The sequence below is a fragment of the Diprion similis genome, chromosome 3, assembly GCF_021155765.1.
Source record: "Diprion similis isolate iyDipSimi1 chromosome 3, iyDipSimi1.1, whole genome shotgun sequence".
Lineage (NCBI taxonomy): Eukaryota > Metazoa > Arthropoda > Insecta > Hymenoptera > Diprionidae > Diprion > Diprion similis.
The window spans coordinates 2,107,896-2,133,141 of NC_060107.1; the positions used below are offsets into that span (position 1 = coordinate 2,107,896).

General features: G+C 40.1%; 3 protein-coding genes across 5 annotated transcripts; 2 read left to right on the forward strand and 1 right to left on the reverse strand.

Moving 5' to 3' along the window:
- Positions 1–17: 17 nt before the first annotated feature.
- On the forward strand, positions 18–5,662 carry LOC124416804 (intraflagellar transport protein 122 homolog). Of its 2 annotated transcripts, XM_046898142.1 has the most exons (17): positions 18–462; positions 714–823; positions 964–1,084; positions 1,172–1,382; positions 1,446–1,519; positions 1,598–1,868; positions 1,946–2,107; positions 2,189–2,486; positions 2,575–2,945; positions 3,036–3,428; positions 3,517–3,656; positions 3,726–4,000; positions 4,074–4,300; positions 4,385–4,772; positions 4,940–5,112; positions 5,223–5,384; positions 5,525–5,662. In XM_046898142.1, the coding sequence occupies exons 1-17, from the start codon at positions 410–412 to the stop codon at positions 5,633–5,635; spliced, it is 3,540 nt and encodes a 1,179-aa protein (XP_046754098.1). In that variant the 5' UTR covers positions 18–409; the 3' UTR covers positions 5,636–5,662. The 2 variants fall into 2 exon arrangements, with proteins under 2 accessions (XP_046754098.1, XP_046754099.1); XM_046898143.1 differs by lacking the exons at positions 18–462; positions 964–1,084 and having other exon boundaries at positions 718–823.
- A 375-nt stretch (positions 5,663–6,037) lies between these two features.
- On the forward strand, positions 6,038–8,267 carry LOC124416806 (cubilin). Of its 2 annotated transcripts, none has more exons than XM_046898146.1 (9): positions 6,038–6,096; positions 6,289–6,441; positions 6,811–6,941; positions 7,020–7,152; positions 7,268–7,390; positions 7,471–7,554; positions 7,641–7,793; positions 7,871–8,002; positions 8,134–8,267. In XM_046898146.1, the coding sequence occupies exons 1-9, from the start codon at positions 6,045–6,047 to the stop codon at positions 8,244–8,246; spliced, it is 1,074 nt and encodes a 357-aa protein (XP_046754102.1). In that variant the 5' UTR covers positions 6,038–6,044; the 3' UTR covers positions 8,247–8,267. The 2 variants fall into 2 exon arrangements, with proteins under 2 accessions (XP_046754102.1, XP_046754101.1); XM_046898145.1 differs by having other exon boundaries at positions 6,039–6,174.
- LOC124416805 (prostaglandin E synthase 2) lies at positions 8,132–10,389 on the reverse strand. The gene is made up of 5 exons (XM_046898144.1): positions 10,070–10,389; positions 9,869–9,943; positions 9,265–9,602; positions 9,028–9,139; positions 8,132–8,934 (listed from the first exon to the last, which is right to left on the reverse strand). The coding sequence occupies exons 1-5, from the start codon at positions 10,355–10,357 to the stop codon at positions 8,572–8,574; spliced, it is 1,176 nt and encodes a 391-aa protein (XP_046754100.1). The 5' UTR covers positions 10,358–10,389; the 3' UTR covers positions 8,132–8,571.
- Positions 10,390–25,246: the final 14,857 nt, after the last annotated feature.

A 25,246-nucleotide genomic window follows, 5' to 3' on the forward strand; every position in this document is an offset into this window, starting at 1 on the left:
CAAAATATGAACACATTTTATTCGTTATGATTTATTAGCTAAATTTCAGACAAACCTTAGGGTGCGAAGTAACGATTTTCATAAGCACGCATCGTTAGAGTAACTTTACTAATATCAACCTCGTAAATGTGGTTGAGACTAGATTTGTAGGGTGAGGTTAGAACGCCACAGAAATCTGGATCACGTTGCCTCGGTAACCGGTTCAATTTGCGAAGTGTCAAAAATCAAAACAAACTGTTAATTCGACCCAGTAGCGTGCGCTTATTTAACGTAAATAGCGATGTATGGATGTATTTGTGTAGACTCAGTGATTAACAGTTCTTGAATCTAAATTATGACAATGCGCTGCTAAATTCATTGCAAGTGAACGATTTAGAGGTATTCTTGTTGTCACACTCAGGTTATTAAAATGAGATCTCATCCTACATGGGTTGATAAAGTTCAAGACAAAACAGACCAGTGGTAAGTGATCAAGAACAGCAGCAATTAAATACGCGGTAAACAATTGAACAAACAATTGTGAGGTGTCTTAGGTTTTCACTTTTATATGCAAAGTTTGTTCAATGTGTATGCACATACTTGCGCATACAGCATTCAAACGAATCCCAAAGTTTGCATAGTATTTTCCATATCCAAACGCAGTTACAGATATTCTTTTTAATCTTACTTCTTAGTCCTCATTATCCAATTGATTGCTTCCAAATTTGTTTCAGCATCTATGACCTCTGCTTCAACCCAGATGGAACCCAGTTGATAGTTGCAGCTGGCAGCCAAGTCCTTGTCTACGAAACCAATGATGGTGCGCTTGTACAACCACTCAAAGGTATATTTTCGCCATAATTCAATGCTCAATATAATACAGTTCATGTCCTTTCTTTCCACCATTATACCAGATTGTAAATTTTAATTATTAAAATAAACTGGATTAAAAATCATTCTGATTAATTCTATTGGATATTTCAGGACACAAAGATGTCGTCTATTGTGTTTGCTACGCGAGAGATGGAAAGAAGTTTGCGTCTGGCAGTGCAGACAAAAGCGTCATTATATGGACTTCCAAGCTCGAGGGAATATTGAAATACTCGTAAGATGTTACTAAAGTTTTTCACGCCGGTTTCTTCTCATGTAAACCTGTGTAATGCCAATTACTAATACAGGGTAAATTTTTCAGCCACAGTGAAGCTGTTCAAGCGATGCAATTCAATCCTGTCTCGCACCAGCTACTCAGCTGTGCACTTTCGGACATCGCATTTTGGTCCACTGAACAGAAGGCTGTACAGAAGCTGAAGTCTGGAGGCAGAGTAAATTGCTGTGCTTGGACGAAGGATGGTCAGTACTTGGCCATCGGACTTGCGCTCGGATATGTTTCTATTAGAAATAAGGTTCGTCCATTCATTATCTCAGATTTTTAATTGAAACGTAGTAACTTTAGAGACTACTTTCAGAATGGAGAAGAAAAGACTCGCATTGATCGTGCAGGAGCAACGCCAATCTGGAGTTTGTCTTGGAGCCCATTGAAGTAAGTTGATACATTTCCGAACTGTTCTTCTCCCTAATAAATCAATGGAAGTGTTACTTTTATTTTTAATGACTACAGGGATGATTCTGCTGATGTCTTATGCGTTGCTGATTGGGGTGGCGGTCTTTCCTTCTACACTCTGGCTGGCAAAACAGTGAGCAGGGATAGGTCGCTGAACTTTATTCCACTGAATGTGACTTACTTTCCTGACGGACAATACATTCTGGTTGCTGGCAGCAATAAGCGCTGTTTACTTATGACCCACGACGGCATTCAGTTGGCTTCGGTTGGCGATACTTTTTCATCTTGGGTATGGAGTTGTGCCGTTCATCCAGGATCCTCACATGTTGTGCGTTCAATTTTATTTGTCAATCTCATTGAAATTCACAAATAGATTTACACTAGCTAACATCCTTTGTGTCCTAGGCGATTGGTTGCCAAGATGGAACAATAACCTATTCTCAATTATCCTGGAACACTGTTCACGGTTTGTATGGAGACCGATATGCATATCGAGAAAATATGACTGATGTTATAATCCAGCACCTGGTTACGAATCAAAAAGTTCGAATTAAGTGCAAGGATTTGGTAAGCTGTAATTCGAGAGTTCTTTATTTATTCCTATGTCTCCAGTCTGCATCGAATAAAATTGCACGATTGTTATTTCAGGTCTGTAGAATTGCAGTTTATCGAGATAGACTCGCTGTGCAATTACCTGAACGAGTGATCATATATGAGCCTTCAGGAAACAGCGAAGGAATGCACTATCGCATTAGGGACAAACTTTCTCAATCCTTGAATTGCAATTTGTTAGTTGTAACCACAAACCATTTGGTACTGTGCCTAGACAAACGACTACAGAGCTTAACTTTTGCTGGTATTGTTGAAAGAGAGTGGATTCTCGATGGCGCTATTACCTACATAAAAGTCGCCGGTGGTCCGTCAGGTCAAGAGTGCATCATTGCAGGTTTGAATTTATTTTTTTACTTAACAGATTGACATTAGTCTAACGGTAATTCATATTCGATACCAAACTCGTCAATATTATATTTCAGGATTGAAAACTGGATATGTTTCAAAGATATATCTCGACAATCCGTTTCCAGCTCAACTAGCAAAAGTTGGAGGTGCTATACACTGTCTAGATATTAGTCCACTAAAAGAAAAATTAGCCGTAGTAAGTGACACGGGTTTGCTTACCGTGTTCGATCTGAATACAGAAGAAATATTACGAGAAATCCAAGATGTTACAAGCGTTGCATTCAATTCCGTATTCGAGGATATGATGTGCTACTCAGGGAACGATTATTTGGCTGTCAAAGTCGCTGATTTTAACGAATACAAACAAAAGTTTTCCGGCTTTGTTGTCGGTCATAATGGGTCCAAGTTGTACTGTTTAAATGGAGCGGCGATTGTGACGATAGAGGTATGGTTCCAAATATGTAACTCGCGAAGTCTCTTTTAAGTCTTTATGTTAATTTGGTAACAATGACTAGAAGATTGAAACGAATTTCAGGTACCATTATCATCATCTATGTATCAGTACCTAGAAAGAGGCATGTTTAAAGAAGCTTTTGCAATAGCTTGCTTAGGCGTAGCTGAAGGAGATTGGCTTGCCTTAGGGACTGCTGCTCTAGATCACTTAGAATTGAACGTAGCATATGCAGCATTTTCGCGTATCAAAAAATTACGCTATATCGATATCGTTTCTGAAGTTGAAGAGAAATTGAATTCTGGGGAATGGGGTCGAGAAGCTTGTATGGCTACTGCGGCTGCAGCTATGGGAAAACTTCGAGAAGCTGCAAGATTGTACCAGAAAGCTGGACTTCAACAATTCGCTCTTAACATGTATTCAGATTTGAGAATGTTCGATATCGCTCAAGAATTTATAACGAGTGGTAACACGCAGGTAAATTAAAAATAATTTTCTTCTTTGTTCAACTCTCATTTTGCAAAATTGAGGAATTATAGCCTACAATTTTATGTCTACATCCCAGGATCGAACAATTTTACTGAGGCGAAGAGCTGAGTGGGCAAAAAGTTTGGGAGAACCTCGAGCAGCTGCTGAAATGTTCCTCACTGCTGGAGACGTTCAACGTGCCATTAATATTATTGCTGAATATGGTTGGATTGACATGTGTGTATCAGTTACCTGATTTAAAATTCAACAATTTTCTTTTCCTACACATTGATCTTAACGATTCAGGCTCATCAAAGTTGGACGACAACTGGACAAGGCTGAGAGAGACAGTTTATCTATGATAGCTAAAAAGCTGAGACAGTTGGGCGCAACGCATGGCGCTGCTGAAATATTCAGTCGATTAGGAGATGATCCTGACGTTGCTGATGTTTTGATAGATGCACAAGCATGGCCTGAGGCGTTTGAACTGGCGGAAAGAAATCCGAAACTAAAATCTCGCGTCTATGGACCATATGCAAGATGGTTAGCTGAAACTGGTCGTTTTTCTGAAGCTCAAGAAGGTAAGATATGAAATTCTTCGTTGTTTGATGTCTTATTAATAATTAAATATTTCAACTAACTTTATTCGGGCAGCATTTCAAATGGCTGGTCAACCTGAGGAATCGATATCTGTTCTCACACTGTTGGCCAAAAATGCTGTGGCAGAGAAAAGATTCCGCGATGCCTCGTACTTCTATTGGATCCTTTCACAACTGAGTCTCGATTTAAGCAAACGTACTGAAGAAATAATTGCAACTTTTCAAATATATCATGATAAAGCTGATATTTACTACGCGTATAACGAAGTTTACAAATATTTGGTGAGTTGTAATTTGATTCTTGATGAATAATCAGTACAATAATCGTCAGATCTGGTCCTAAAATGTTATACCTTCCTATTTCAGGAAGAACCTTTCACTTCATTGATGCCGGAAGCTTTGTTTAATATATCTCGATTTTTGCTAATGAAAACTCAAGATATGCAAGTCGAGGGAGTGTCACAATTCACCATAACTTATACACTCATTAAGCAAGCGCGTATTCTTGGTGCCCATAAATTGGTAACACAGCTCTTTGAGCGATTGCGGGGTATGAAAGTTCCTGCAAGTCTATTATCGCAAGTGGAGGTCTCAACTTTGGCAGCTAGGGCTTATCCTTACAGCGATCCCGAAGAACTTCTACCTCTCTGCTACCGCTGTTCTACCTTTAATTCACTTCTACCTTCTAACAACATTTTTGGAAATAAATGTGTTCAGTGTGGACTTAAATTTCAGCATTCATTCGTCATGTTTGGTAAGTTTCAGTCAAAAGGATATTTCATTCGTAAATACTTTGAAACTCTAGATGGGGAAAAACATAGTCGAGACCGATTCTACTAGAAGTCCTGAATCATTGTTTTCTGTATTCATTCCGTCAGTTTAATATTGTTCTAATTTAATGTAAATATCTTGATTTTCCAGAAATATTACCTATAGTTGAATTTGAGTTGGAAGAAGGAATTACTGACGAGGAAGCCAGAAGATTAATTGAAGAACCAAGACCTCTCTCTGATAGTTCTTCAATCAGTGATAATCAACTCAATATACCTACAGCCGTTGGAGACTTGTTCACAGCTCGTTTAATACGATACGAGGTATGTATCGCAACTCTATCTCTTACTCAGGAATTTATATATATCCGCTCTTGTCATGTATAGTTGCAATTATTCTTTGGGTATATGACACAAATTTTCAATCCTTACAGGATAAGACAGGCGAATCAACAATTACCGTTGGGCGAGGTGTTTTAGCGAGTATAGAACCGTCCAGCGTACTAATTGCACACTGGCCAAAACCCTTCAAGACTAGATACTTCAGAAATCTTTTGCCGGATCTTCAAATAACTTTGTGCAAATCATGTTTAAAGGTACCGTTCACTTGAAGCTTATTTAGTCATTAATAAATGACCGAATTCTCACAAGACGTTGGAGATGTTTTGCCTTAGTGTTGAAATGCTAAAGGAGTATCGTTATTTTTATAACCAGTTGTGTGTTTATGATCTTTCAGTTATTCCATTCAGATGACTACGAATTGGCAATATTACGTCACGGCCACTGTCCATTCTGTAGAAGTTCACAGCTACCTAGAGCAGAACAAATTACAAGACATGCAACGTGAAAAGGAATGTCTAAAGAAAACAAGTCAAATCTCGTAGGAATAAAGAAATGATCAAGCTATTTATTTTTCAGCTGTTAGCAAATTAATTTCAACTCCCCTTTTTATTATAAATTTAAAAAAATTATTTATATTACACTATTTATAATTTGGTAACGTCAATGACCAGTTCACTGTAATGTTATCATGGTCTTGAAAAATCCAGTAATAGTTATTGAAATGAATAAGTAAACGTATGCCTAGCGGTAAAGTAAGTTTAGTCACAGTTATCCAAGACAGAAATTACGGTTGTTGGAAATTATCGAGTAGATGATAATTACTCTGACAGCTAAGTAAACAGTACTCCGTTACCGAGATCTCAGAGTTGCCAGTGATATCCTACCTTTTCAATCAGTTGTACGGAACTGCAAAGATGTTCAGCGTGTTGCTTGCAGTGATTTTTGCCGTCGCAACGATTGCATCTGGTCAGAGTGCTGCCTGGGATCAATCCCTGGGAGATGCAACGACATTTCAAGATGCTCCATCGGAGCGTCAAGGAAAATGTAAGTTCGGTCATTACATAGTTGAGGTTCATCTCTCAGGGATCCTTTTATCCCAAAACGTAATACAATCACGTCGTTACTAATGTATTCACGTTATTCTATTGTTCCATACAGTTTTTCCGCTCTTCAGTGTCATCAGATTTGCTAATACTCAATGTACTGGAAGCAATAATTTGAATGGTACGTGCTTTACAAGACGAGAATGTTCCAATTACGGCGGGACTGCGTCTGGGACTTGTGCCAATAGCCTTGGCGTTTGTTGTGTTTGTAAGTATCATAGAATACATTCCCTTAACTGATCACTATTAGTCAGATTGGATTAGAAAAAAGTGTGGGAAAGTGCTTTGAAATTTTTTAAATCAATCAAGTGTCGTGTGACTTTTCCTGGGGTGATATGTGTAGCAAATTGTTTGCCCATATTTCGATAACTAGTTTACAATTTAGACAGAAAAGGATAATATGTTCACTTCATGTTTGACTTCAATAATTGTTTAGCGCATAGATATTCTATAGGAAAATGATTTGGGTGCTTTCTTTAGATACCACAGATGCTACGTTTCTTCAATGATTCTTCATGAAATTCACTATTTTCACCCAGACATATACATGTTTGAATTAAATAATATTGTTTCACAGTTGTGAGAACATGCGGTTCTACCACCAATATGAACAATACATATTTCATAAATCCCGATTATCCAACAACGTATGCCGGTGGAGATCGATGCACAATTGTCGTTCGTCCCTGCAATTCTCATATTTGCCAAGTAAGCAGAAATGTATTTGAAAATTTTTAATGACCTCAATGCCTTAGATATTTAAATGATGATTTCTACTGCACATAGTTACGTTTGGATTTCTTGGACTTCTCCCTGGCCCAACCAGATGGAACTGGTGTGTGTGATTTAGATTTTTTGACTGTAACTGGTGGAGCAACCCTTGTTCCCAGGCTTTGTGGAGAAAATACCAATCAGCACGGTATAGTTTGATGTGAAAAAAATGTTGTTTCTTTATGTGACATTCATCACGTGCAAAAATCCGAAAAAGACGCATACCTAAGCTAGATACTAGAATATATATTTTTTGTCTACAGTTTATGTAGATTTTGACGGACCAGCTCCAATTACGATATCGATCGATACCGACGTAAACTATGTCTTTGATCGCCGTTGGAATATAAGGATACAGCAGATAGCCTGTGAATCTGTATGGCGCGGTATGTACCATAGTATTTGCCAATATTCTTTTCAAATCACATGAAAATAGTTGAAAATTATTACATCTATTTCATTTCAGCTCCCAGTGGGTGTCTGCAATATTATACTACAACTACTGGCACTGTAACAAGCTTCAATTACGGTACCGTAGTGAATCCAAGATGTAAGTAAAATATGATATCATTTCTGTGATTGAAACAATTCTCCTTCACTGTAAAATCAACGATTTTCAATACTTCGACATTTCAGCTCCACTGGTCGGTACTCGTCAACTGGTAAATTTAAATTACGGTGTTTGTGTGAGAATGACTGTAGGCTATTGTGCGATTCAATGGTCACAGGATAACACCCTGTCCTTCACTGTTTCTGGAGATACAGACGGCCTTGACACAACAGTAATTGGTAAATTTTTCTCACAGTTTTTCAAAAGGAAAAAATCTGTTCATGACGCAGTAACTTCGACTTTCATCATTTAACAGGAACAGACTTGGCTGCAGTTACTGGAACAGATTGTACAGCGGATTTTGTCATAATACCAAATCCATTCGATACAACAGGTACCGCTTTAGATGTTGATCGCTTCTGTGGAAATGGTTTCGTAACTGTTATCAGTAAGTACAGTCTCCCAAATTACAGTAGAATGAAATGTCGCATTTTCTTCAATTCATGCTATCAAAGGATTGGTTACGAAATAAATTTTTTTAGCTATCTTGATACTCATATCAGCTCTTCTATTTTCCAGGTTCTTCAAAACCGTTCGTACTTTACGTCATTACAAACGGAGATGAAACTGGTGATGTTCTAAACAGAGGATTTATTCTAGACTATCAGCAAATAGCTTGTCCAATATTCTAGACTAAAACCACTAAAACTAAGCTATTATTATTTAATGCCTACTATGAAAGTATTTAATGAATTCGTTTGTCAGTTGGACCGTGTTCAAAGATAAATTTTTTAGGGTGGCTAATTTTCTCTAGACACAGTCCAATATTGTGAATAAATTTGATGCACTTAATTTATCTGTAGTCAATAACAATTACATCTAATTAGCAATGGCCATCTTATTTCTAGTTTGTGATTGGTACAAAGTTCGACCCCATATGTTTAAATACTATAATGAATATTTATTAATTAACAAATAAGTAAATACATACACTTACATATTCCTAGTAATAATAATTTAATACTTGACATATTGTCGTCCGTGATTCGAATCAACTTTTTCTCGCATAGCGTCAAACCATTCACCAACTTTTGTGTGCTCTAATAAATCTCTGAACGCATCACATCCCTCGATACTTTTTAAAATACCATAGACAGCTAAGTCTGAGAAATCTGGGTCTTTTCCACCCATGAATTGCGTTCCTCTAACACTAATGCCATTCAACCAGTGGTTTACTTCATCATACAGTGACTGTCTGACGTCATCTTTGAGACTATGTCTTTTTTTAAGCCTTTTCGATATCAGCCACATTGCGTAGGCTCCCACATTGATCATGAGCAAGCGTTCCCACGTTGGAAAGTATTCCTCCCATCTACCAACCTGTTAATTTTGTTCATATGTCATTCGATAACTTTAACTTACTTTGGGTTTATTTTGACCGAGGGTAGTGATGTTACAACAGTTTTTACTCACATCAGAGAACCAGTTGAATGCTTGACGTGCTTCTGTTGCGGTTCTGTAAACGTTAGGAGATAAAACGTGAACTAGGACATCGTCAGCCCATTTTCGCCACTTTCGTTCCTCTCTATCATTGAACAGAAAAAAGTAATGCAATATTTGAAAAAAAGAGACAGTGTTTCACTGTACATGAAGAGAGAAAATATCCGCAGTGATAAGAATTATGATCAAATATTTTCGAAATTAACGTACACAATATAATCCATGGACTTTTCTTTCGGCAGATTGTTTTGATACATAAGGAAGTATTTATTGACAATTTCTTCTTTGAATGTTCCTTTTGCATCGCGGAAAAACATTTTTGGATAATATCTGACGATGTCTTCAATTTTTTTATGCTTGTCTTCTATAATTGTTCCAAGAACGGATATTATCATGGTACTATCAATCAATGGCTGATATCCTCCATCTACTTTGGCAAGAAGAATCGGTACTTTCCTATACGTCGACCACTTAATTTCATCTCTCAGGACTGGATCTACTTCAACTACGTTGTATGATATCCCATGGTAATCCAAAAATACTCGTACCTATGTGTGTATATATATTTAAAATATACAAGTACTTCTGAAAGAGTCAATTTTACCACAATTCTGTACAATTATTCATTTTCTCGTAACAAGTTCTTACACATAAGTCTAATTTCACGATATAAAACAACTTGTAGAGAGACCGTAAATCGCATGAACAATAAGCAGGCTAGAACAGTCTGTGTCGGTATAGATATAAAAAATATACAATCACTTTACGGTGGGACTGTCATCGCTTTACATAATATTTGTATATTATAATGTACCTTGCAACAAAACGGGCATGTTTGATATTGAAATAATGTGAGCTTCAGTCCGGAGTTGTCGCCAGGATAAATCACCTACAACATGATGCTGATGTAACAATTTGGTGAGAATTCAGAGGTTAATCAATGCGAGTACATGCGAATAGGTTACGTTCAAACATGTAAGTTTAGCTAAACGGATTTGCACCGTCCATTTTATACCTTTCTGGATGGCTTGATATCTGGCATCGATTTCAGCACCTCAATTTCAGTCTGCGTTCCTTCATTGGCAATGTTTTTTCGATCCTTATTAATTTTATTGAAAGAATAACCTGCACCGACTAAAACACCGACCGACGCACCGATCAAGCTCATCTTAACCGTGCTGGGGGATTTTGCCTCGTGAGTTGCTGTTTGAAAAAGTCTGGCGACGTAAAGTTTTTGGTACACATTTTTATTCTGGGACTGATTTCTAAGAAGAAATCGGGACACTTTGAAAATTACAGACATCTTTCGCGGAGACGACGATCTGCCGGGCGACTGCAGGCTGCATGCGACCTTGCGCAACCTACTATAGCAACTCGCGAGTGTCGCTACCATCTATCCCGTGATTATTATGTGAAATAAAAAATGAAAGAACTGAAAAGCTTTGCTGTAAAGAACTGTAAAGTAACACTTCTTCGAACATCTCCGGTCGACGTAGTGCAGTTTGCGCGGTAAAGGTTAACAATAAGTATGTAAGGTCAAAAGCCAAGATAGTACGAAGAACAAGCCTAATCCTCTTTGGGACAAGCTAAAAAATTTATCAATTTGCTGTTGCGACTGTTGACATGCTGGTTGCACTGCCAACAGACTGCGCGCAATCGATTTATCTCAAAAAATTACCATGATACAGTGCATCAAAAAATTATTTCAGACATTCTTGAACTCAGGGAAATTTTGACTCAAAAAATCCAAAGGGGTTAGCCTTCCTTTTTTGCGATTTTCAGAGCTCGGAAACTTTTTGTCTCAGAATCGATTTGCAGGACGCTTTTCCCACTATTTGGACCCTCAGGAATGCGAAAATGTCCTCAAAAAGATCGTGGAATCAATAGCAGAGAAATGACGAAGAAAATTTCTCATTTTTCGGCTGTAACTTTCGATTCGTTGCTCGCAGCGTATTCGGACTGCGCTCAGTCGATTCCTCTCGAAAAATTACGTCGATATAGGGCATCATAGAATTGATTCAACCATTCTCCAAAATCGGCCAAATTTCGACTAAAAAAATCCAAAGGGGTTAGCCTTCCTTTTTTGCGATTTTCAGAGCTCGGAAACTTTTTGTCTCAGAATCGTTTTGCAGGACGCTTTTCCCACTATTTGGACCCTCAGGAATGCGAAAATGTCCTCAAAAAGACCGTGGAATCAATAGCAGAGAAATGACGAAGGAAATTTCTCATTTTTCGGCTGTAACTTTCGATTCGTTGCTCGCAGCGTATTCGGACTGCGCTCAGTCGATTCCTCTCGAAAAATTACGTCGATATAGGGCATCATAGAATTGATTCAACCATTCTCCAAAATCGGCCAAATTTCGACTGAAAAAATCCGAAGGGGTTAGCCTTCCTTTTTTGCGAATTTCAGAGCTCGGAAACTTTTTGTCTCAGAATCGTTTTGCAGGACGCTTTTCCCACTATTTGGACCCTCAGGAATGCGAAAATGTCCTCAAAAAGATCGTGGAATCAATAGCAGAGAAATGACGAAGGAAATTTCTCATTTTTCGGCTGTAACTTTCGATTCGTTGCTCGCAGCGTATTCGGACTGCGCTCAGTCGATTCCTCTCGAAAAATTACGTCGATATAGGGCATCATAGAATTGATTCAACCATTCTCCAAAATCGGCCAAATTTCGACTGAAAAAATCCGAAGGGGTTAGCCTTCCTTTTTTGCGAATTTCAGAGCTCGGAAACTTTTTGTCTCAGAATCGTTTTGCAGGACGCTTTTCCCACTATTTGGACCCTCAGGAATGCGAAAATGTCCTCAAAAAGATCGTGGAATCAATAGCAGAGAAATGACGAAGGAAATTTCTCATTTTTCGGCTGTAACTTTCGATTCGTTGCTCGCAGCGTATTCGGACTGCGCTCAGTCGATTCCTCTCGAAAAATTACGTCGATATAGGGCATCATAGAATTGATTCAACCATTCTCCAAAATCGGCCAAATTTCGACTGAAAAAACCCAAAGGGGTTAGCCTTCCTTTTTTGCGATTTTCAGAGCTCGGAAACTTTTTGTCTCAGAATCGTTTTGCAGGACGCTTTTCCCACTATTTGGACCCTCAGGAATGCGAAAATGTCCTCAAAAAGATCGTGGAATCAATAGCAGAGAAATGACGAAGGAAATTTCTCATTTTTCGGCTGTAACTTTCGATTCGTTGCTCGCAGCGTATTCGGACTGCGCTCAGTCGATTCCTCTCGAAAAATTACGTCGATATAGGGCATCATAGAATTGATTCAACCGTTCTCCAAAATCAGCCAAATTTCGACTGAAAAAATCCAAAGGGGTTAGCCTTCCTTTTTTGCAAATTTCAGAGCTCGGAAACTTTTTGTCTCAGAATCGTTTTGCAGGACGCTTTTCCCACTATTTGGACCCTCAGGAATGCGAAAATGTCCTCAAAAAGACCGTGGAATCAATAGCAGAGAAATGACGAGGGAAATTTCTCATTTTTCGGCTGTAACTTTCGATTCGTTGCTCGCAGCGTATTCGGACTGCGCTCAGTCGATTCCTCTCGAAAAATTACGTCGATATAGGGCATCATAGAATTGATTCAACCATTCTCCAAAATCAGCCAAATTTCGACTGAAAAAATCCAAAGGGGTTAGCCTTCCTTTTTTGCGAATTTCAGAGCTCGGAAACTTTTTGTCTCAGAATCGTTTTGCAGGACGCTTTTCCCACTATTTGGACCCTCAGGAATGCGAAAATGTCCTCAATAAGATCGTGGAATCAATAGCAGAGAAATGACGAAGAAAATTTCTCATTTTTCGGCTGTAACTTTCGATTCGTTGCTCGCAGCGTATTCGGACTGCGCTCAGTCGATTCCTCTCGAAAAATTACGTCGATATAGGGCATCATAGAATTGATTCAACCATTCTCCAAAATCGGCCAAATTTCGACTAAAAAAATCCAAAGGGGTTAGCCTTCCTTTTTTGCGATTTTCAGAGCTCGGAAACTTTTTGTCTCAGAATCGTTTTGCAGGACGCTTTTCCCACTATTTGGACCCTCAGGAATGCGAAAATGTCCTCAATAAGATCGTGGAATCAATAGCAGAGAAATGACGAAGAAAATTTCTCATTTTTCGGCTGTAACTTTCGATTCGTTGCTCGCAGCGTATTCGGACTGCGCTCAGTCGATTCCTCTCGAAAAATTACGTCGATATAGGGCATCATAGAATTGATTCAACCATTCTCCAAAATCGGCCAAATTTCGACTAAAAAAATCCAAAGGGGTTAGCCTTCCTTTTTTGCGATTTTCAGAGCTCGGAAACTTTTTGTCTCAGAATCGTTTTGCAGGACGCTTTTCCCACTATTTGGACCCTCAGGAATGCGAAAATGTCCTCAAAAAGATCGTGGAATCAATAGCAGAGAAATGACGAAGAAAATTTCTCATTTTTCGGCTGTAACTTTCGATTCGTTGCTCGCAGCGTATTCGGACTGCGCTCAGTCGATTCTTCTCGAAAAGATACGTCGATATAGGGCATCATAGAACTGATTCAACCATTCTCCAAAATCGGCCAAATTTCGACTAAAAAAATCCAAAGGGGTTAGCCTTCCTTTTTTGCGATTTTCAGAGCTCGGAAACTTTTTGTCTCAGAATCGTTTTGCAGGACGCTTTTCCCACTATTTGGACCCTCAGGAATGCGAAAATGTCCTCAAAAAGATCGTGGAATCAATAGCAGAGAAATGACGAAGGAAATTTTCCATTTTTCGGCTGTAACTTTCGATTCGTTGCTCGCAGCGTATTCGGACTGCGCTCAGTCGATTCCTCTCGAAAAATTACGTCGATATAGGGCATCATAGAATTGATTCAACCATTCTCCAAAATCGGCCAAATTTCGACTAAAAAAATCCAAAGGGGTTAGCCTTCCTTTTTTGCGATTTTCAGAGCTCGGAAACTTTTTGTCTCAGAATCGTTTTGCAGGACGCTTTTCCCACTATTTGGACCCTCAGGAATGCGAAAATGTCCTCAATAAGATCGTGGAATCAATAGCAGAGAAATGACGAAGAAAATTTCTCATTTTTCGGCTGTAACTTTCGATTCGTTGCTCGCAGCGTATTCGGACTGCGCTCAGTCGATTCCTCTCGAAAAATTACGTCGATATAGGGCATCATAGAATTGATTCAACCATTCTCCAAAATCGGCCAAATTTCGACTAAAAAAATCCAAAGGGGTTAGCCTTCCTTTTTTGCGATTTTCAGAGCTCGGAAACTTTTTGTCTCAGAATCGTTTTGCAGGACGCTTTTCCCACTATTTGGACCCTCAGGAATGCGAAAATGTCCTCAAAAAGATCGTGGAATCAATAGCAGAGAAATGACGAAGAAAATTTCTCATTTTTCGGCTGTAACTTTCGATTCGTTGCTCGCAGCGTATTCGGACTGCGCTCAGTCGATTCTTCTCGAAAAGATACGTCGATATAGGGCATCATAGAACTGATTCAACCATTCTCCAAAATCGGCCAAATTTCGACTAAAAAAATCCAAAGGGGTTAGCCTTCCTTTTTTGCGATTTTCAGAGCTCGGAAACTTTTTGTCTCAGAATCGTTTTGCAGGACGCTTTTCCCACTATTTGGACCCTCAGGAATGCGAAAATGTCCTCAAAAAGATCGTGGAATCAATAGCAGAGAAATGACGAAGGAAATTTTCCATTTTTCGGCTGTAACTTTCGATTCGTTGCTCGCAGCGTATTCGGACTGCGCTCAGTCGATTCCTCTCGAAAAATTACGTCGATATAGGGCATCATAGAATTGATTCAACCATTCTCCAAAATCGGCCAAATTTCGACTAAAAAAATCCAAAGGGGTTAGCCTTCCTTTTTTGCGATTTTCAGAGCTCGGAAACTTTTTGTCTCAGAATCGTTTTGCAGGACGCTTTTCCCACTATTTGGACCCTCAGGAATGCGAAAATGTCCTCAATAAGATCGTGGAATCAATAGCAGAGAAATGACGAAGAAAATTTCTCATTTTTCGGCTGTAACTTTCGATTCGTTGCTCGCAGCGTATTCGGACTGCGCTCAGTCGATTCCTCTCGAAAAATTACGTCGATATAGGGCATCATAGAATTGATTCAACCATTCTCCAAAATCGGCCAAATTTCGACTAAAAAAATCCAAAGGGGTTAGCCTTCCTTTTTTGCGATTTTCAGAGCTCGGAAACTTTTTGTCTCAGAATCGTTTTGCAGGACGCTTTTCCCACTATTTGGACCCTCAGGAATGCGAAAATGTCCTCAAAAAGATCGTGGAATCAATAGCAGAGAAATGACGAAGAAAATTTCTCATTTTTCGGCTGTAACTTTCGATTCGTTGCTCGCAGCGTATTCGGACTGCGCTCAGTCGATTCTTCTCGAAAAGATACGTCGATATAGGGCATCATAGAACTGATTCAACCATTCTCCAAAATCGGCCAAATTTCGACTAAAAAAATCCAAAGGGGTTAGCCTTCCTTTTTTGCGATTTTCAGAGCTCGGAAACTTTTTGTCTCAGAATCGTTTTGCAGGACGCTTTTCCCACTATTTGGACCCTCAGGAATGCGAAAATGTCCTCAAAAAGATCGTGGAATCAATAGCAGAGAAATGACGAAGGAAATTTTCCATTTTTCGGCTGTAACTTTCGATTCGTTGCTCGCAGCGTATTCGGACTGCGCTCAGTCGATTCCTCTCGAAAAATTACGTCGATATAGGGCATCATAGAATTGATTCAACCATTCTCCAAAATCGGCCAAATTTCGACTAAAAAAATCCAAAGGGGTTAGCCTTCCTTTTTTGCGATTTTCAGAGCTCGGAAACTTTTTGTCTCAGAATCGTTTTGCAGGACGCTTTTCCCACTATTTGGACCCTCAGGAATGCGAAAATGTCCTCAAAAAGATCGTGGAATCAATAGCAGAGAAATGACGAAGAAAATTTCTCATTTTTCGGCTGTAACTTTCGATTCGTTGCTCGCAGCGTATTCGGACTGCGCTCAGTCGATTCCTCTCGAAAAATTACGTCGATATAGGGCATCATAGAATTGATTCAACCATTCTCCAAAATCGGCCAAATTTCGACTAAAAAAATCCAAAGGGGTTAGCCTTCCTTTTTTGCGATTTTCAGAGCTCGGAAACTTTTTGTCTCAGAATCGTTTTGCAGGACGCTTTTCCCACTATTTGGACCCTCAGGAATGCGAAAATGTCCTCAAAAAGATCGTGGAATCAATAGCAGAGAAATGACGAAGGAAATTTTTCATTTTTCGGCTGTAACTTTCGATTCGTTGCTCGCAGCGTATTCGGACTGCGCTCAGTCGATTCCTCTCGAAAAATTACGTCGATATAGGGCATCATAGAATTGATTCAACCATTCTCCAAAATCAGCCAAATTTCGACTGAAAAAATCCAAAGGGGTTAGCCTTCCTTTTTTGCGAATTTCAGAGCTCGGAAACTTTTTGTCTCAGAATCGTTTTGCAGGACGCTTTTCCCACTATTTGGACCCTCAGGAATGCGAAAATGTCCTCAAAAAGATCGTGGAATCAATAGCAGAGAAATGACGAGGGAAATTTCTCATTTTTCGGCTGTAACTTTCGATTCGTTGCTCGCAGCGTATTCGGACTGCGCTCAGTCGATTCCTCTCGAAAAATTACGTCGATATAGGGCATCATAGAATTGATTCAACCATTCTCCAAAATCAGCCAAATTTCGACTGAAAAAATCCAGAGGGGTTAGCCTTCCTTTTTTGCGAATTTCAGAGCTCGGAAACTTTTTGTCTCAGAATCGTTTTGCAGGACGCTTTTCCCACTATTTGGACCCTCAGGAATGCGAAAATGTCCTCAAAAAGATCGTGGAATCAATAGCAGAGAAATGACGAAGGAAATTTCTCATTTTTCGGCTGTAACTTTCGATTCGTTGCTCGCAGCGTATTCGGACTGCGCTCAGTCGATTCCTCTCGAAAAATTACGTCGATATGGGGCATCATAGAATTGATTCAACCATTCTCCAAAATCGGCCAAATTTCGACTGAAAAAATCCAAAGGGGTTAGCCTTCCTTTTTTGCGAATTTCAGAGCTCGGAAACTTTTTGTCTCAGAATCGTTTTGCAGGACGCTTTTCCCACTATTTGGACCCTCAGGAATGCGAAAATGTCCTCAAAAAGATCGTGGAATCAATAGCAGAGAAATGACGAGGGAAATTTCTCATTTTTCGGCTGTAACTTTCGATTCGTTGCTCGCAGCGTATTCGGACTGCGCTCAGTCGATTCCTCTCGAAAAATTACGTCGATATAGGGCATCATAGAATTGATTCAACCATTCTCCAAAATCAGCCAAATTTCGACTGAAAAAATCCAGAGGGGTTAGCCTTCCTTTTTTGCGATTTTCAGAGCTCGGAAACTTTTTGTCTCAGAATCGTTTTGCAGGACGCTTTTCCCACTATTTGGACCCTCAGGAATGCGAAAATGTCCTCAAAAAGATCGTGGAATCAATAGCAGAGAAATGACGAAGGAAATTTCTCATTTTTCGGCTGTAACTTTCGATTCGTTGCTCGCAGCGTATTCGGACTGCGCTCAGTCGATTCCTCTCGAAAAATTACGTCGATATAGGGCATCATAGAATTGATTCAACCATTCTCCAAAATCGGCCAAATTTCGACTGAAAAAATCCAAAGGGGTTAGCCTTCCTTTTTTGCGATTTTCAGAGCTCGGAAACTTTTTGTCTCAGAATCGTTTTGCAGGACGCTTTTCCCACTATTTGGACCCTCAGGAATGCGAAAATGTCCTCAAAAAGATCGTGGAATCAATAGCAGAGAAATGACGAAGGAAATTTCTCATTTTTCGGCTGTAACTTTCGATTCGTTGCTCGCAGCGTATTCGGACTGCGCTCAGTCGATTCCTCTCGAAAAATTACGTCGATATAGGGCATCATAGAATTGATTCAACCATTCTCCAAAATCAGCCAAATTTCGACTGAAAAAATCCAAAGGGGTTAGCCTTCCTTTTTTGCGATTTTCAGAGCTCGGAAACTTTTTGTCTCAGAATCGTTTTGCAGGACGCTTTTCCCACTATTTGGACCCTCAGGAATGCGAAAATGTCCTCAAAAAGATCGTGGAATCAATAGCAGAGAAATGACGAAGGAAATTTCTCATTTTTCGGCTGTAACTTTCGATTCGTTGCTCGCAGCGTATTCGGACTGCGCTCAGTCGATTCCTCTCGAAAAATTACGTCGATATAGGGCATCATAGAATTGATTCAACCATTCTCCAAAATCGGCCAAATTTCGACTGAAAAAATCCGAAGGGGTTAGCCTTCCTTTTTTGCGAATTTCAGAGCTCGGAAACTTTTTGTCTCAGAATCGTTTTGCAGGACGCTTTTCCCACTATTTGGACCCTCAGGAATGCGAAAATGTCCTCAAAAAGATCGTGGAATCAATAGCAGAGAAATGACGAAGGAAATTTCTCATTTTTCGGCTGTAACTTTCGATTCGTTGCTCGCAGCGTATTCGGACTGCGCTCAGTCGATTCTTCTCGAAAAGATACGTCGATATAGGGCATCATAGAACTGATTCAACCATTCTCCAAAATCGGCCAAATTTCGACTAAAAAAATCCAAAGGGGTTAGCCTTCCTTTTTTGCGATTTTCAGAGCTCGGAAACTTTTTGTCTCAGAATCGTTTTGCAGGACGCTTTTCCCACTATTTGGACCCTCAGGAATGCGAAAATGTCCTCAAAAAGATCGTGGAATCAATAGCAGAGAAATGACGAAGGAAATTTTCCATTTTTCGGCTGTAACTTTCGATTCGTTGCTCGCAGCGTATTCGGACTGCGCTCAGTCGATTCCTCTCGAAAAATTACGTCGATATAGGGCATCATAGAATTGATTCAACCATTCTCCAAAATCGGCCAAATTTCGACTAAAAAAATCCAAAGGGGTTAGCCTTCCTTTTTTGCGATTTTCAGAGCTCGGAAACTTTTTGTCTCAGAATCGTTTTGCAGGACGCTTTTCCCACTATTTGGACCCTCAGGAATGCGAAAATGTCCTCAAAAAGATCGTGGAATCAATAGCAGAGAAATGACGAAGAAAATTTCTCATTTTTCGGCTGTAACTTTCGATTCGTTGCTCGCAGCGTATTCGGACTGCGCTCAGTCGATTCCTCTCGAAAAATTACGTCGATATAGGGCATCATAGAATTGATTCAACCATTCTCCAAAATCGGCCAAATTTCGACTAAAAAAATCCAAAGGGGTTAGCCTTCCTTTTTTGCGATTTTCAGAGCTCGGAAACTTTTTGTCTCAGAATCGTTTTGCAGGACGCTTTTCCCACTATTTGGACCCTCAGGAATGCGAAAATGTCCTCAAAAAGATCGTGGAATCAATAGCAGAGAAATGACGAAGGAAATTTTTCATTTTTCGGCTGTAACTTTCGATTCGTTGCTCGCAGCGTATTCGGACTGCGCTCAGTCGATTCCTCTCGAAAAATTACGTCGATATAGGGCATCATAGAATTGATTCAACCATTCTCCAAAATCAGCCAAATTTCGACTGAAAAAATCCAAAGGGGTTAGCCTTCCTTTTTTGCGAATTTCAGAGCTCGGAAACTTTTTGTCTCAGAATCGTTTTGCAGGACGCTTTTCCCACTATTTGGACCCTCAGGAATGCGAAAATGTCCTCAAAAAGATCGTGGAATCAATAGCAGAGAAATGACGAGGGAAATTTCTCATTTTTCGGCTGTAACTTTCGATTCGTTGCTCGCAGCGTATTCGGACTGCGCTCAGTCGATTCCTCTCGAAAAATTACGTCGATATAGGGCATCATAGAATTGATTCAACCATTCTCCAAAATCAGCCAAATTTCGACTGAAAAAATCCAGAGGGGTTAGCCTTCCTTTTTTGCGAATTTCAGAGCTCGGAAACTTTTTGTCTCAGAATCGTTTTGCAGGACGCTTTTCCCACTATTTGGACCCTCAGGAATGCGAAAATGTCCTCAAAAAGATCGTGGAATCAATAGCAGAGAAATGACGAAGGAAATTTCTCATTTTTCGGCTGTAACTTTCGATTCGTTGCTCGCAGCGTATTCGGACTGCGCTCAGTCGATTCCTCTCGAAAAATTACGTCGATATGGGGCATCATAGAATTGATTCAACCATTCTCCAAAATCGGCCAAATTTCGACTGAAAAAATCCAAAGGGGTTAGCCTTCCTTTTTTGCGAATTTCAGAGCTCGGAAACTTTTTGTCTCAGAATCGTTTTGCAGGACGCTTTTCCCACTATTTGGACCCTCAGGAATGCGAAAATGTCCTCAAAAAGATCGTGGAATCAATAGCAGAGAAATGACGAGGGAAATTTCTCATTTTTCGGCTGTAACTTTCGATTCGTTGCTCGCAGCGTATTCGGACTGCGCTCAGTCGATTCCTCTCGAAAAATTACGTCGATATAGGGCATCATAGAATTGATTCAACCATTCTCCAAAATCAGCCAAATTTCGACTGAAAAAATCCAGAGGGGTTAGCCTTCCTTTTTTGCGATTTTCAGAGCTCGGAAACTTTTTGTCTCAGAATCGTTTTGCAGGACGCTTTTCCCACTATTTGGACCCTCAGGAATGCGAAAATGTCCTCAAAAAGATCGTGGAATCAATAGCAGAGAAATGACGAAGGAAATTTCTCATTTTTCGGCTGTAACTTTCGATTCGTTGCTCGCAGCGTATTCGGACTGCGCTCAGTCGATTCCTCTCGAAAAATTACGTCGATATAGGGCATCATAGAATTGATTCAACCATTCTCCAAAATCGGCCAAATTTCGACTGAAAAAATCCAAAGGGGTTAGCCTTCCTTTTTTGCGATTTTCAGAGCTCGGAAACTTTTTGTCTCAGAATCGTTTTGCAGGACGCTTTTCCCACTATTTGGACCCTCAGGAATGCGAAAATGTCCTCAAAAAGATCGTGGAATCAATAGCAGAGAAATGACGAAGGAAATTTCTCATTTTTCGGCTGTAACTTTCGATTCGTTGCTCGCAGCGTATTCGGACTGCGCTCAGTCGATTCCTCTCGAAAAATTACGTCGATATAGGGCATCATAGAATTGATTCAACCATTCTCCAAAATCAGCCAAATTTCGACTGAAAAAATCCAAAGGGGTTAGCCTTCCTTTTTTGCGATTTTCAGAGCTCGGAAACTTTTTGTCTCAGAATCGTTTTGCAGGACGCTTTTCCCACTATTTGGACCCTCAGGAATGCGAAAATGTCCTCAAAAAGATCGTGGAATCAATAGCAGAGAAATGACGAAGGAAATTTCTCATTTTTCGGCTGTAACTTTCGATTCGTTGCTCGCAGCGTATTCGGACTGCGCTCAGTCGATTCCTCTCGAAAAATTACGTCGATATAGGGCATCATAGAATTGATTCAACCATTCTCCAAAATCGGCCAAATTTCGACTGAAAAAATCCGAAGGGGTTAGCCTTCCTTTTTTGCGAATTTCAGAGCTCGGAAACTTTTTGTCTCAGAATCGTTTTGCAGGACGCTTTTCCCACTATTTGGACCCTCAGGAATGCGAAAATGTCCTCAAAAAGATCGTGGAATCAATAGCAGAGAAATGACGAAGGAAATTTCTCATTTTTCGGCTGTAACTTTCGATTCGTTGCTCGCAGCGTATTCGGACTGCGCTCAGTCGATTCCTCTCGAAAAATTACGTCGATATAGGGCATCATAGAATTGATTCAACCATTCTCCAAAATCGGCCAAATTTCGACTGAAAAAACCCAAAGGGGTTAGCCTTCCTTTTTTGCGATTTTCAGAGCTCGGAAACTTTTTGTCTCAGAATCGTTTTGCAGGACGCTTTTCCCACTATTTGGACCCTCAGGAATGCGAAAATGTCCTCAAAAAGATCGTGGAATCAATAGCAGAGAAATGACGAAGGAAATTTCTCATTTTTCGGCTGTAACTTTCGATTCGTTGCTCGCAGCGTATTCGGACTGCGCTCAGTCGATTCCTCTCGAAAAATTACGTCGATATAGGGCATCATAGAATTGATTCAACCGTTCTCCAAAATCAGCCAAATTTCGACTGAAAAAATCCAAAGGGGTTAGCCTTCCTTTTTTGCGAATTTCAGAGCTCGGAAACTTTTTGTCTCAGAATCGTTTTGCAGGACGCTTTTCCCACTATTTGGACCCTCAGGAATGCGAAAATGTCCTCAAAAAGACCGTGGAATCAATAGCAGAGAAATGACGAGGGAAATTTCTCATTTTTCGGCTGTAACTTTCGATTCGTTGCTCGCAGCGTATTCGGACTGCGCTCAGTCGATTCCTCTCGAAAAATTACGTCGATATAGGGCATCATAGAATTGATTCAACCATTCTCCAAAATCAGCCAAATTTCGACTGAAAAAATCCAAAGGGGTTAGCCTTCCGTTTTTGCGAATTTCAGAGCTCGGAAACTTTTTGTCTCAGAATCGTTTTGCAGGACGCTTTTCCCACTATTTGGACCCTCAGGAATGCGAAAATGTCCTCAAAAAGATCGTGGAATCAATAGCAGAGAAATGACGAAGAAAATTTCTCATTTTTCGGCTGTAACTTTCGATTCGTTGCTCGCAGCGTATTCGGACTGCGCTCAGTCGATTCCTCTCGAAAAATTACGTCGATATAGGGCATCATAGAATTGATTCAACCATTCTCCAAAATCGGCCAAATTTCGACTAAAAAAATCCAAAGGGGTTAGCCTTCCTTTTTTGCGATTTTCAGAGCTCGGAAACTTTTTGTCTCAGAATCGTTTTGCAGGACGCTTTTCCCACTATTTGGACCCTCAGGAATGCGAAAATGTCCTCAATAAGATCGTGGAATCAATAGCAGAGAAATGACGAAGAAAATTTCTCATTTTTCGGCTGTAACTTTCGATTCGTTGCTCGCAGCGTATTCGGACTGCGCTCAGTCGATTCCTCTCGAAAAATTACGTCGATATAGGGCATCATAGAATTGATTCAACCATTCTCCAAAATCGGCCAAATTTCGACTAAAAAAATCCAAAGGGGTTAGCCTTCCTTTTTTGCGATTTTCAGAGCTCGGAAACTTTTTGTCTCAGAATCGTTTTGCAGGACGCTTTTCCCACTATTTGGACCCTCAGGAATGCGAAAATGTCCTCAAAAAGATCGTGGAATCAATAGCAGAGGAATGACGAAGAAAATTTCTCATTTTTCGGCTGTAACTTTCGATTCGTTGCTCGCAGCGTATTCGGACTGCGCTCAGTCGATTCTTCTCGAAAAATTACGTCGATATAGGGCATCATAGAACTGATTCAACCATTCTCCAAAATCGGCCAAATTTCGACTAAAAAAATCCAAAGGGGTTAGCCTTCCTTTTTTGCGATTTTCAGAGCTCGGAAACTTTTTGTCTCAGAATCGTTTTGCAGGACGCTTTTCCCACTATTTGGACCCTCAGGAATGCGAAAATGTCCTCAAAAAGATCGTGGAATCAATAGCAGAGAAATGACGAGGGAAATTTCTCATTTTTCGGCTGTAACTTTCGATTCGTTGCTCGCAGCGTATTCGGACTGCGCTCAGTCGATTCCTCTCGAAAAATTACGTCGATATAGGGCATCATAGAATTGATTCAACCATTCTCCAAAATCGGCCAAATTCCGACTGAAAAAATCCAAAGGGGTTAGCCTTCCTTTTTTGCGATTTTCAGAGCTCGGAAACTTTTTGTCTCAGAATCGTTTTGCAGGACGCTTCTCCCACTATTTGGACCCTCAGGAATGCGAAAATGTCCTCAAAAAGATCGTTGAATCAATAGCAGAGAAATGACGAAGGAAATTTCTCATTTTTCGGCTGTAACTTTCGATTCGTTGCTCGCAGCGTATTCGGACTGCGCTCAGTCGATTCCTCTCGAAAAATTACGTCGATATAGGGCATCATAGAATTGATTCAACCATTCTCCAAAATCGGCCAAATTTCGACTGAAAAAATCCAAAGGGGTTAGCCTTCCTTTTTTGCGAATTTCAGAGCTCGGAAACTTTTTGTCTCAGAATCGTTTTGCAGGACGCTTTTCCCACTATTTGGACCCTCAGGAATGCGAAAATGTCCTCAAAAAGATCGTGGAATCAATAGCAGAGAAATGACGAAGGAAATTTCTCATTTTTCGGCTGTAACTTTCGATTCGTTGCTCGCAGCGTATTCGGACTGCGCTCAGTCGATTCCTCTCGAAAAATTACGTCGATATAGGGCATCATAGAATTGATTCAACCATTCTCCAAAATCGGCCAAATTTCGACTGAAAAAATCCAAAGGGGTTAGCCTTCCTTTTTTCGAATTTCAGAGCTCGGAAACTTTTTGTCTCAGAATCGTTTTGCAGGACGCTTTTCCCACTATTTGGACCCTCAGGAATGCGAAAATGTCCTCAAAAAGATCGTGGAATCAATAGCAGAGAAATGACGAGGGAAATTTCTCATTTTTCGGCTGTAACTTTCGATTCGTTGCTCGCAGCGTATTCGGACTGCGCTCAGTCGATTCCTCTCGAAAAATTACGTCGATATAGGGCATCATAGAATTGATTCAACCATTCTCCAAAATCGGCCAAATTTCGACTGAAAAAATCCAGAGGGGTTAGCCTTCCTTTTTTGCGAATTTCAGAGCTCGGAAACTTTTTGTCTCAGAATCGTTTTGCAGGACGCTTTTCCCACTATTTGGACCCTCAGGAATGCGAAAATGTCCTCAAAAAGATCGTGGAATCAATAGCAGAGAAATGACGAAGGAAATTTCTCATTTTTCGGCTGTAACTTTCGATTCGTTGCTCGCAGCGTATTCGGACTGCGCTCAGTCGATTCCTCTCGAAAAATTACGTCGATATAGGGCATCATAGAATTGATTCAACCATTCTCCAAAATCGGCCAAATTTCGACTGAAAAAATCCAAAGGGGTTAGCCTTCCTTTTTTGCGATTTTCAGAGCTCGGAAACTTTTTGTCTCAGAATCGTTTTGCAGGACGCTTTTCCCACTATTTGGACCCTCAGGAATGCGAAAATGTCCTCAAAAAGATCGTGGAATCAATAGCAGAGAAATGACGAAGGAAATTTCTCATTTTTCGGCTGTAACTTTCGATTCGTTGCTCGCAGCGTATTCGGACTGCGCTCAGTCGATTCCTCTCGAAAAATTACGTCGATATAGGGCATCATAGAATTGATTCAACCATTCTCCAAAATCAGCCGAATTTCGACTGAAAAAATCCA

Excerpts from the sequence above, each read along its gene's own strand:
- LOC124416804 (XM_046898142.1), top strand. The coding sequence starts at position 410 with ATGAGATCTCATCCTACATGGGTTGATAAAGTTCAAGACAAAACAGAC. Across the intron at positions 3,657-3,725 it reads GAATATGGTTGGATTGACAT|GCTCATCAAAGTTGGACGAC; the intron begins GTGTGTATCAGT and ends TTAACGATTCAG. Across the intron at positions 5,113-5,222 it reads CTCGTTTAATACGATACGAG|GATAAGACAGGCGAATCAAC; the intron begins GTATGTATCGCA and ends CAATCCTTACAG.
- LOC124416806 (XM_046898145.1), top strand. The coding sequence starts at position 6,045 with ATGTTCAGCGTGTTGCTTGCAGTGATTTTTGCCGTCGCAACGATTGCA. Across the intron at positions 6,942-7,019 it reads GCAATTCTCATATTTGCCAA|TTACGTTTGGATTTCTTGGA; the intron begins GTAAGCAGAAAT and ends TACTGCACATAG. Across the intron at positions 7,391-7,470 it reads CTGTGAATCTGTATGGCGCG|CTCCCAGTGGGTGTCTGCAA; the intron begins GTATGTACCATA and ends ATTTCATTTCAG.
- LOC124416805 (XM_046898144.1), bottom strand. The coding sequence starts at position 10,357 with ATGTCTGTAATTTTCAAAGTGTCCCGATTTCTTCTTAGAAATCAGTCC. Across the intron at positions 9,944-10,069 it reads ATATCAAGCCATCCAGAAAG|GTGATTTATCCTGGCGACAA; the intron begins GTATAAAATGGA and ends ATCATGTTGTAG. Across the intron at positions 9,140-9,264 it reads AAGTCCATGGATTATATTGT|AGAGGAACGAAAGTGGCGAA; the intron begins GTACGTTAATTT and ends GTTCAATGATAG.